At 40.8% G+C, this 12,350-nt stretch overlaps 1 protein-coding gene across 2 annotated transcripts; it reads right to left on the bottom strand.

Annotated features, from left to right (window-relative positions):
* Window positions 1-1,641: 1,641 nt before the first annotated feature.
* tmie (transmembrane inner ear) lies at window positions 1,642-10,999 on the bottom strand. Of its 2 annotated transcripts, none has more exons than XM_047028254.1 (4): window positions 10,857-10,996; window positions 6,802-6,919; window positions 6,249-6,398; window positions 1,642-1,931 (listed from the first exon to the last, which is right to left on the bottom strand). In XM_047028254.1, the coding sequence occupies exons 1-4, from the start codon at window positions 10,962-10,964 to the stop codon at window positions 1,642-1,644; spliced, it is 666 nt and encodes a 221-aa protein (XP_046884210.1). In that variant the 5' UTR covers window positions 10,965-10,996. The 2 variants fall into 2 exon arrangements, with proteins under 2 accessions (XP_046884210.1, XP_046884211.1); XM_047028255.1 differs by lacking the exon at window positions 1,642-1,931 and adding an exon at window positions 4,749-5,387 and having other exon boundaries at window positions 10,857-10,999.
* Window positions 11,000-12,350: the final 1,351 nt, after the last annotated feature.

Genomic DNA, 12,350 nt, shown 5'->3' with positions numbered 1-12,350 from the left:
CAAGAAACAAACTGCACTTAAGCCCTTATATCCCTCTTCCTTTTCAACATCTACATCTCTGTTGTCTGTAGATTACAATATGTGTTTTTCTGCTATTTAATTCTGCTTGTCTATTCATTCATTCATTCATTGAACTTGTAGGTTTTCACCAAACGGAAAACAAAGTCTTAAAACGGAATTTGGCCAACTGTACTTCTCCTTTGTGTATCAAACCCAACATTATGTGGAATAAAAAATTATAAAAGCTAAATCAACTGACTTTTTACCAGTGATAGATAACATGCAATGACTCTAATTGGCAGATATATCCTGTGTGGGATTTAAGATTACGATTTAAAACTCCAAAAGGTATGAAATATTTAATGACAATTGAGGCATTGACAAACAATAGGGCACTAGTGGAGGAATTTGCCTAAACTTAAAAAACAGCGTTAAGACCTTGTTGTTTGTCACAGAGCCTGTGTTTGTGTTTTAGCGAATGTCAGATGTCTCAGTTCTAAAATACTATATTTCTGTCTTGCCTCACAGTGTGGTTGCTAATGTCATGGTTTACTTGTTAGGGCACATCATCTTTTATACCAAAGATAAAAGCAGAGAGGCAAAATACTGCCTTACTGATATAAATGTTTGTTTGAATTAAATATAGATAGTTTGAGTGGGTCTTATCCAAGAGAAAAAAATATATGATTAAAGGTATAGAATCTTTATGTCATCATCATCTATAGCTTTATTTTTCTCTGAGTGATGTATCTAGTTCACCTCAACTCCCAACACTCTTATTTTAAGTGGAGGGGCCACTTAAATTGTTTTGCTTAAGTAAGAGTTACACAGCTTCCCCTAAAAGGTTGTTATTCTCTGCCTTTTGTGAATTTTACTGGTTGGTAGTGCCGTAGTTACAGTGGGTGTGTGCTCCAACTACCTGGTGTTTGGGCAGGTGAAGGGCATCATTAGAGGCAATATGAAAAAGGTTGTTTGGATGAGCCTTTCAGAAAAAATGTGAGCACTTTAATACTCAGCCATATTTTGTATTGATTGTATGATGTACATTGATTGTGTTTTTGAATTAAAATGTGTAAAAACAATATTTACAGAGCTAATGTTGTACGCTGTTTTTGAATTACCTCTCATGGAAGTTTAAAAAACACTTATTTTCATTGATTATTTATCTCATTATGTAAATCTTCAGTGGATTAGAAATTGATCTTTTTATGAATCTGCTTCTTGCTACATGTTTGAGTGCAAGTATTTGCAATAGGGTGCGACATACCTTACTCATATCACTCCATGTTTATACGCTCGTCAATTATGTAAACTTGGATTTGAAAGGAAGATGTTTTCCAATTTCTAATGTTCCTCATTCTATTGTGAATAAGACAATAAATCTATTATTGTACTGTACTGTGTGTTTGTTGAATTTCAAAAAACGATCCCATATCCCATCAGCAAAAGCACTAAAAATGACAAAATTGCCTGTAATCAAATATAGCCAGTTTAGTGAAAATATATTTAAATTGATTCATTATTTTAAGTATTTTAAGTACAATACAATTCGCATTTTTATAAAAAAGTATCCAAAAATGTACAAGTGAAAAATATATGTATGAAAAGTCATTTAGCACAGTTGTCACTCAGGAACAGTGTTCATTTTTTTGCAGGAGGTTTCTTGGCTCCCCCCTTTGCTCCTCCTTTGTCTCCTTTCTCCCCTTTCTCTCCAGTCTTCTTCCCCTTCCCTTCATCTTCTCCTTTCTTTGAAGACCCTTTCTCACCCTTTTCACCTTTTGTCTTTGTTGAGGCATCTTTTTCATCCTCTTTTCCATCCTTAGCTCCCTTCCCCTCTTTCTTGCCTTCCTTTGCGTTTTTCTTTTCTCCTTTTTCAGCATCTACTTTTCCAGACACTGTCGTCACCTCTTCTTTCTCCTCCACTTTTGCAGCTGAAAAGAGAGACACAACAGCGGTCAGGGATACGGATGTCTCAGCAGCTATTAGTTATCATCAGGCCCCCTGAGTGCCCACAACAATCTGTGGTAAGTGGAAAGAAAAAATATAATCCCTGTGAATGCTACCTTAAGTGGGTCATGCTCTAATGAAAGCACATCTGTCACTAGCATTTGTTAGATAGTGAGTACATCACTGTATATGCAGGTGAGAAGAACACTTAATCTTTTCTAAAGTATTGGAATCATGTACTCCTAGGTCATGGAATATTTCTCTATAGTCTCATACAGGACAGAACTCACTGGTTTGAATTTGTCGTAAACCAAATCCACTTCAATGTAAAAGGGAACATGACTCAGGGAACCTAGATCTGCCATTACTGTGTATCAGTTTTAGGTACTCTGCACAGTACTGTAGTTTCAGAACAGTGTAAGTGTTAAAGCCCATGGGGCAATACGAGGAAAGGTGGCGTTTCTTGAGAATTCCTGGTATTCTTACTAACCAAGTATTGACCAGTATTTAACAATGTGTTGCCAATGGGAGTTTATTCCACAGTGTTTTAATGATCCATGATAGTATTTTGTGATTCTTTTTTATAATGATGACTAATGAGAATATGTCATTCTTTAGAGACTGGCAGTATGTTGGAGACAGGTGTAGTGTTTGACATCATAGAATTGTAGCAGTTTTTCCCTGAAGGTTTGTTGGAGGGAGACTCCCCTCAGAAAGGCAGGGGCGCGGGAAACGGTCCTATTTTCCACAGAATGTTAATTAAATGAGGAACTCAATGGAAATCTCAAATTCCCTTGGAATTCCAAAGGAGAAATCTGGTTTGGAATGAAGGAACACTAGAACCGAATAACACACACGTTTTATATGGTCCAGTGTTATGCTGCTTTTTGTATATAATGTATGTACACATGTAGAAGTCACAATGTTTACAAATCATAAATCCATTTTAATTGTGAGCTAAAATTTGTTTCATAAATATGTAATCATATTAAAATCTTGTGTACAGATAAAGCGATATATACGGTGGCCCGTATATATCGTTCTGATGAGCATGGCCTATTTATCTTCTTACAGTAATGAGGTTAAATAAGTGCAGTGAGTAAGAAAGAAACTATCATGGTTTGAAATCAGCCAATGTTTGTGATGTGAGGGTGCAACTCTATGAGGGGGGTTGTGAAACAGACCATTCTCCAAGGTTCTGCGGCACTAGGATTATCACAAGATATCTTCCCTGTGAAGCATTAGAGGGAAAATAAATAGATTTCCTCTACCCAGAATACTAAAATAGAGAGGACTTACACACAAACCAAACAAAAATCTAAGCTCAATGTGTTTGTCTATGTGATCTGAGTGAGTGGCTCTGTTAGTTGGATGCACAAATACAACTGTTTGTTCAGGCCAATGTTTACATGTCAACAGCTACAACCAGGCATGTTTACCAACCCTGGGACAGAATGCTTTCTTGTTTTCAGAATCTATAAATTGTGAAGGCCCACAGATAACACCTATAGCTGTGATAACCTCTATTCGTTTTTCACACCATGTCAGTTTTTGAACACTTGCAACAGAAGAAAAAAACTCAGACACGTTTTGACAAGCCTGGTGGTGACTTGAGGTACTGCAAATAAACATTGGCAAAACCAAAGGGGACAGACTTACCGTCAATTTTCTTTAGATCCCCAACCCACCTCAGCCACACATCTTCCTGTTGTTACACCTCCAGGGTGTCGCTCATCTCACTGCTGCTGTCTGCCCTGAGGACCCGATGTGTGACATGCACCCAAACCCATACACCCTCTTTGCATGTCTAAAAATGCCAATCAATTAGAAAGACCCTCAAATGACCCTCTTTCATCTCCCACCTCACCTCTAAAGTGATTGTAATGTGAAAAAAAATCTATGTGTGTGTGTTGTAGCAACACAGACAGCAGGGATGTGAGAACCTTTCAACCAGCAGCTCTAAATGGAGCCTGACTTCTCAGCACAGTGAACTACAGCTTCGGGAAGTCCAGTGAACCAATGACATGAGTGAGTGTGACAAGTAGGAGTCTGGAGTCTGTAGTTTCTCCTACTCTACCTTGTAATAGGTTGGGAGTCATCCACATAAAGGAGGTATAAAAGGTTTATCACTGTTCATGATTGGAGATTAACATTTATGTTGTTTAATGAGACATGATTGAATTAACCCACTGACATGAATTAACCCCCTGACATGCAAATGTATGATCTTTTCACATCTTCACAGAGATCGGCATGAATATCTGATGAAATGTCAAATATTGGTCATAAATACTCATGAGCCAAGGCACAAGATAGCATATTAGGATGTCTGAAATTGTACTTCAGTTGCACACTTTGTAATTCATCCATTGGTCATATCTGAAACCATATGTGATTGTGTGTTGCCAGGTTACAATACAACACAAGAGGTTCTCTTAGGAAAATCCAAGGTTGTTTGTTGAAGGTTTTTGGTTCTCAAAAACATTTTGCAGTTGTTATGAATCTATTTAAATTAGTATTTTTTGTGTCATGAGATACGGTCTTTACCACAAAGCACAATACATCACTGAAATGTTGTTATATATTACAGATTAAATGTGCCCAGTGTTGACAGGCTGTGGGGTCAAGTTAATGTATGATTGTTGACTTTGTGCATGGCTTAATTAATGGAGAGACTGCATGTGATGTCATTTGAATATTTGCTCACATATCCTTAGTGTATCCCCTCAGTTAGCTCAGAAGTCAACATTATGGAGAGTTTAAGGTTCATGGCTGAGTAGTGAGTGCTGAGTTGAGAAAGCTTTTCACTACAAACTCATGCTTTATTACTTTTGTAGTGACAAAAGTCTGTGATATCGTTTGAAACGCACTTCCTGTTCCTTCATACCATTATGTATTTGTGTGGCACAGATTATGTTGAGAATCGCTATCCACTGGACACTAGTGTTTAAAGTTCATGATCATACTTGAAATGCTTATGAAAGAGAAAGGGTACATTCATTTTATTTCCATGCCGATCTAACAGCAGAAAGAGGAGAGAAAGAGACCGAGAGAGAGTACACACAAGCATTAAACAGAATTGTGAACGAATACAGGTGTACAGTGTATAAACAGGCGAGGAAGCAAGAAAAGGAAAAACATTCATTGCAATACTTAAGATGCCAATTTCAAGTCCTCCTTTGGCAGGAAATTAGAATACTGAGCACATTGTTTCCATAATTCTTCGCTGGGGGTATCCCCTACTTTGTAAGTCATAGGAATAGGCGAGGCAGGGGAGGTGAGGACAGAAAAGGAGAGTAAAGACAGTCATCTTGTATCAGGTCAAGTGAGAGGTCCGCCCTGCTCCTCCTCCTCCCTCACCACAGGAAGCTGGCTGCTGCTAGCGTTGCGAGACTGCACCTGCTCAGAAACTGTCTGCACAACACCAGTGTCCACAGTGGCTGGAGGAACAGAGAGGAAGCAGGAGAAAGACAGGGAAAGGCAGAGGTCAGAGAGAAAAAAGGAAGAGAAAGAAGAAGGGATATAGAGTTTAAAAGGAGGGGGGAGGTCATATAATAAACAAGATAAAGGTCAAACATGGAGAGGATTGATGGGAAGAATGCATTGAAAGCTGCAAATGGGAAAGAAATAAAGTGTAACATATAAATGGAATAGCTAAAGAGGGGAATATCTTTCAGAGGAAGGATGGGTGATATCACAAGATGAGACAAATGAATCAAATGTTTTGAAAAAAAAGGTTTCCCCTGAAGAGATGGATTGAAACAAGGTTTTTATGTTTCTCTCTCAAATAATGTTGAGTATTTGTGGGTGGCAGTAAGTGAAATGTACTGTGATTGAGTTCGATTTTGTTGTTTTCTACACGTCAAACCTATTGCCTCAGTATTGTTGATTACTGTCCATCCTAAACAACAACCAAATTGTCCTTGCAAAACTGTATTTGCATGTGTGAAAATGTGTCTAGAAGTGCTGTTACTTTAATTTACCTTCCACTTTACAATGTGACATTCTGCTTAAAGTTCTGAATCACTTTTAACTTGCAGACCTTATGAAACACCTTGAAGAATGACGAAACAGAAAAGTATCGGAAAGTATTTTGTGATTTCAAAGAAAGCATCAACAGACTTAGCAGGTGGTAGCCTGGGCCCATTTCTCCAAAATACAACATTTTCACACACGGCAGGTTTGAAATAAGATGTTCGGGTATTGGTACGTGGATACTGAGGTTGGTTATTGGTTCCACAATTCAAACGGGTGCAAAAATGATAATGGTGGCGAATGGAGAAGGGTCAAGCGATACTTACATCCCGGGATCTCTGTGAGCTCATTTAGCGGGGGAACGGTTTCCAGTGTGTTGGCGTAAGATTTTGCCGCCAGTCTTTGAGCGCTCCGTGCCTCAATCTCTTTCTTGGTTCGGGGAATTCGGCATTTGAAGATGCAGCACAGAGTGATTACTTGTGAAAAAGAAGGATACAAATATAAGATGGAATATTAAGAAGCCTTTCATTTTTTAATACATGTGCTTGTGTTAGACCCAGGGGAAATCACCTATTGATTCTAGCAAGTCATCTGTGCAATAATTTGATTATTGTAATATAATCATTGACCCAACCGAGATGTTCTGGGTCAATAAAGCAATCGGGAGGTTTAATGCCTATTTGTGACTACATCCTGACGAGCCTATGACCACTCGGGACCGTTGAGGCCCTTTTACTTGTTCTAAACGCAAAGAGAGACAGTGGCGAAACAGATTCATGGATACAGATGCTTTTGTGTTTGTCCATCTTCATCTATTCACAACAACAGCTTAATTAACATAGAAAAAAGACATTTTGTAAAAAAATTGCATTTACTCACTGATGGCAAGAATAAACATTGAAAATATGCCGATGACCTGCCATAGTCGCAGTCCCCAGAAAACCACTGTTTCCGAGGTTACTGGGTCTGGTTTCTTCGGAGGATCTGTGGGCTGAAGCTAATGAAGGTGGAAAGAAAACAATTATCAAGTCACTTTAGATGCAGTCCAGATTCCAGCTCTGATCAATCATGTATAAAACATGCAGTTAGTGGTGCTATACTTACAAATACATTGTATGTACAAATGTACATTGTACAAATGTAAATAACTAAATGTAAATGTACATTGGAAAATAAATGTATTTGTATAAAACTTGTGAGATTCCAAATGTGTACTGTGCTAATCTAGGGTCAGATGGCTGAGCGGTTATGTAGTTGAGCTATTAATCAGAAGGTTGTTGGTTCGATTCCTGGCCGTGCCAAATGACGTTGTGTCCTTGGGCAAGGCACTTCACCCTACTTGCCTCGGCGAGAATGTCCCTGTACTTACTGAAAGTCGCTCTGGATAAAAGCGTCTGCTAAATGTAAATGTAATCTGGCCTGACCCCATTATTTATTTGTCTGAAATCTCTGAGAATCTGGAGTCATGATGTGATTGCATTTATCTCAAATCTGCGACCAGATTTCATGGTTATAATCCTGACCATCACACCAAATGGAAACGGCAACAATTTTTTTTTACATAGATATGGAGTTAGATTAACTAAAGATCGGGAGGAAGATAGCGCACCAAAACTCCTCCTTCTCTCCAATCAAGTAATACGCATCAGCCCAGTAAAGCACGAAGAATGCGACAAAACTCCCCGTTTTCAATGAAGAGTTCTATATACAGTCTCTTCCATTCCTCTGATCCTTTTGCTAGCATGTTGTTGTCACCCTCCCACCCTTTCTTCTCTGCTTCTCCCTGTCATCTATCCAGGATTCCCGGGGTATCTGAGCTGATGCTTGGCCGTGACCCATTAGGACTCTCCGCCACACCCCGGGACCATGCCCGGTCACTGCATGCACCCTTCACATCACCTCCATCACCATTCTGTGCATCCCCTAATCACACTCTCGTCCTCACAGGAACCCAGGCCCGGCCCTGCTACCAGCCTCCACAAACCACAACAGGCTCGGCTCTGCTGCAGCCTCCACAAACCACAACAGGCTCGGCTCTGCTACCAGCCTCCACCACACTGCATTAGGCTTGGCTTTGCTACCAGCCTCCACCACATTGCATTAGGCTTGGCTTTGCGACCAGCCTCCACGACACTGCATCAGGCTTGGCTTTGCTACCAGCCTCCCCACACTGCATTGGGCTTGGCTTTGCTACCAGCCTCTACCACACTACATTAGGCTTGGCTCTGCTACCAGCCTCTACCACACTGCATCAGGCTTGGCTCTGCTACCAGCCTCCTCCACCATCGGGAGGGATCTATTCAATCTATGGTGTGATTACTGAACTTGTGAAACATACCATATCAATCACCAGAAGTGCCATATGATCCTAAATAAAAACTCCCCTCGCATAGTGTGGTAACACTTTCACTCTAGTAATAACACCAAAATATATACACAGCAAAGTTTGGCACAAATAGAAAACCTTTTTAGAATAGCCACAAGACAAGATGGGCCTTAAGTAACACAGGCCAATCAAAACTGCAGAGCTGACTGAATGACAGAAGATGTTCAGGGAGTACAGACAACAGCTCAATTCACACTTGTTCCCAAGCATACAAAGAATCCAAAAGTACATCAGTTATCTCATGAATAGTACATTAGAGCCTAGCCTACTATACACCGATGATACTGTCAGAAAATCTCCACAGGAATGACCTATGAGCATCAAGAGAATGTCATTTGTCCAGAATCTGGGTCCCAAAACTCATGGTGGTTCGCTGTGGCCTTGATATCAAAATCACTTGAGCAGAAAACTTGAGCAGGAACCTTGAGCAGGTCACCAGTATGGGGGAATTCAATTCCTGAAGTAGATCAGTATCAGTCTCGAGAAATAAAGTACCAGCTTGAGTAAATAGTTCCACAATGAAGGACTGATTATCATGCACAAAATGTTGGTTAGAGAGTTGATGCTGGAGAAGCCCCACATGTCCCAGGAAGGCAATATGACAGGACTGTCAGCCAACCAAAAATTAAGATAAACATAGTAGTTGGATGGTTTATTGACTACTTCTTATAACAGCAGTCATGTTAATGTATAAATGGTACATGTGCACAAATCAATAAAAATGTACCAGATCTTGGATTCTTATTTCATTTACTGTCATGGTAGAGAAAGTAATTCCTGACATTTTGAAATAACCAAAAATGCCTTTTCAAAAGCTGTGTTTACAACAGACACAAATATATCTTGACATGGGATGTTTGGTGCACCTGATCAAAAAGACAGCTCTTACATCATGTTTCAGACAAAAACAAACAAACAAATGATATCCTTTATGATAAGATGCAATTCAAATTAATTAGTTTGAGCTTTCAACTCAGTATGAAATGGGGCCAACAGATGGGCATTCAGAAAAAAAGGATCTATTGCTAAAAAGCAAATTTGAAAAGCATGGCAGATGCACACCCTGTATTTTGACCCTCCCAAAGAATAGAGTATGTAATTTGGGATTTGTTTGCAAAGATTTGTAATCAGGCCAATGGAAAAACGGAGAAAAAACAAAAACATCACTTAGATAGCTCAAAAACCTGATCTGATGATCTCAGATCTGTAAAACTCGTACCTCAGCATGAACGAGACCAGTGCTGCGCATGTTCTGAAGGAAGAAGAATACGGTTTTGTGTTAAAAACAACTGTTTTCAGGTTCTTCTTTTCTTTTGTAGTGTGAGGTTGCATGGTCTTCAGAGCTCACGTGTTGAACAAGATGTCAGGGGCCTGGCCTGGCTTTGGATGAGATTCCCCAAATATGCAAATGTCAGTCAGTGTCTGCCAAGGACATTAGGGAGAATTAACTGTCAAATCTTAACAAATGGGGATCTTTAAACGAAAATTGTTTAGCTGATCTTACTCAACGTGAAAACAACTTTTGCGAGAATAATACTTGATGATCATCTGTGACTGTGTCCCAATTCCAAAAGTGGGTTCACAGTGGCTCAAAATTATTATGTAATGCTAAAAGTACTCTTGTCCTTTGGGTTTTTCCATGTAGTAGGATTAGTAGATATGCCAAATACGTTTTGTAAATGCATCAAACCAAACAACCCAGATTTAGTGAAGTTGGCCTTGGCTTCCTCTCTTTCCAATGGATTTCAAGGCCTGTCGTACTACAGTCTTATTTATACATACTTGGTTAGATAATACATAATACAGCTAGTCCAGACCCATACCAATACCTGGACCAAGGGAGCCAAGCCCAGTTTGAAACCACAAAACAAGACCCAAATCTGGCATTGAAAGCTGCCCTCCTTTATCGCACCATAACCATACCATATTCTGTGGTTCTGGGACCTTGAGGTGCTGGAAATACTGCTTCTGAAAAAACTGAAAGTTACTGTATGACCATGCTATTTTCCTGTGTGGAATTCTGAGAATTCAACTATATCTGTGATCATTGGTTCTGTGAACACCACTGAAACCTGCTTGTTTTCTAAAACTTTCCTGTACAAAATGTTCTCAGATCTGCCTGGCTTCGAGTTAACCGTTGTTGGGTTCAGAGTAACCTACTATACCCATGTCTTTCTATGCCTTCCCTGTCTCACATTTCAAAACAGTTCATTGATGCCTCTATTCTGCGCTGACAGTCCCAACTGTCACGTATCATGAGTACAATTCCAGGATCCGAACAAAAGAAATGGCGCCTCGCTGTAATAATGATGTTTATGCTCCCATTAAAACACCCATTTGCTCTAAATGCGTAGCAACCCACAACATATCATGTTTTGACACGTGTAGCTTCAGCGCCGTTGTCTGTTCGGGCGGGTGGCAGATTTAGAGAACAAACACCGTACATTCATCACATGAAGCAATTCCATAAAGAGCCGAGTGGAGCCCGACACCTGCAGTAACCCGATGACGGTCCTGGGACCTGTGGACGGGATGTTCAGCCTCTTACCTCTGGGTCCAAGATCTGGGAGAGCACGAAGGAGATGCAGTAAGACAGCAGCACTGCCTCCAAACCCAACAGTACAGGGTGAGAACGCCCAGGCAGATCCCCCGCCATTCTTCTCCCTTCTTTCTCCCCCCCTGCCCCCTCTCTCTATCTCTCTCTCCCCCTGTGACTCCCTGCCTGCACAGCGCCGGCGTAGAACGGACAGGACCACAATGGCCCAGGATGATTGATGGTCACTATGGCGCTGACTGCTTCCTCTCCCCGGGCTCTCCGGTGCTCTCCTCCCCTCATTCGTCCCTCCCACCGCCCCTTACTCCATCCTGTAGCCAGCCATGAAACCAGCAGCTGCACCATACAGCCAGTCCAGAGCCTCAGTCAGGGGCCATTAATTAATGAAGCGGTCCGGTGTCAATTACAGCCAGTCCTGCTTGGGACGAGAGACAGTTTGCTCAGGATGGGGGATGGTCAGACTTTGGTAAGGCAGAGAACCAAAGGGTGACATAATCTCCGAACCCATGTGACCTCTCTGTGTGACACAAATGATAATGAAGCATAGGCTGTGCTGTATAGATGTCAGCTGGCGATGATGTTACACAGGCTAGGTTGACATTTACTTTAGATGTACTTTCATATGCTGGGTTGACTTTTAAGGCTCATTACTAGATGGTGGAGGTGTCTTTGTCAAAATAACAAGACAAGCTAAATCAATCTGTGCCATAATCTTGTGTTTTTGTGTAGTCCTGTTCTAATGCTATAACTTGATCCGGAGTTTGTAGGTTGTAGGTTTGGAGGTTGTATTTGACATTTTGTGGTTTCTATGCAACATACAATTTGTCTGTGTTCCTTAGTGAGAAGTAGGATCACATCTTCAATCACCATGAGTGGATGCTGCACCTACGCAGGCAGTTGACATGTCGTTTTTTACTTGAACACCCCATGCAGATTTCTGTTATCCTCTGCTCAGAGAGAAGGTTCTGCCCAAACCTGAAGGTGGACCTCTCTCCCCTGTTTGCCACTGTAGCCTTAGAGCCCAAAGTAGTTGACTGTTCGTACGGCGTGTCAGTCCACCCAACTCCCCTGGTCACTCTCAACAACATCATACTTTCCCAGTGGTTTTCTTGGGAATTCATTTGAATGAGACTCTTCTGGCCCTTTCAACACCCATGGTTAATGCTCATAACAGCACCAGTAAATGAGTCATCAGCTCATCACTTTAGATGGGCATGTGTTAAGACTGTGAGACTCTTCATAGTGGTTGATAGGACGGTTAGAGACAGACAAGACATTTTGCTTGATTATCTCACTTGTTAGGTGAAGACATAAGTATGTGAGCATGAGTTACCATGGGTTAAGGTCTATTCTGATTGATGTAAATGAGATTGGTAAGATCTCTCCAGGCTTCTACTCAGACAAACTCAGTAACCTGCAGTGCATGTGCTGTTCCATTTGACCAATATTAACCCAGTTATAATTGTCCTTGAGCTAATAGTGAGTCAT

This window comes from Hypomesus transpacificus, chromosome 10 (genome assembly GCF_021917145.1).
Source record: "Hypomesus transpacificus isolate Combined female chromosome 10, fHypTra1, whole genome shotgun sequence".
NCBI lineage: Eukaryota > Metazoa > Chordata > Actinopteri > Osmeriformes > Osmeridae > Hypomesus > Hypomesus transpacificus.
The sequence above is the reverse complement of the archived record's forward strand: the minus strand, read 5'-3'. Positions and strand labels throughout refer to the sequence as shown.

Bases quoted from the DNA above. Each gene is read 5' to 3' on its own strand.
- tmie (XM_047028254.1), bottom strand. From the start codon at position 10,964: ATGGCGGGGGATCTGCCTGGGCGTTCTCACCCTGTACTGTTGGGTTTG. The intron at 6,920-10,856 runs GTAAGAGGCTGA...CACCTTCATTAG, and splicing joins CCCAGATCTTGGACCCAGAG to CTTCAGCCCACAGATCCTCC. The intron at 6,399-6,801 runs GTGAGTAAATGC...CTTTTTCACAAG, and splicing joins AATGTTTATTCTTGCCATCA to TAATCACTCTGTGCTGCATC.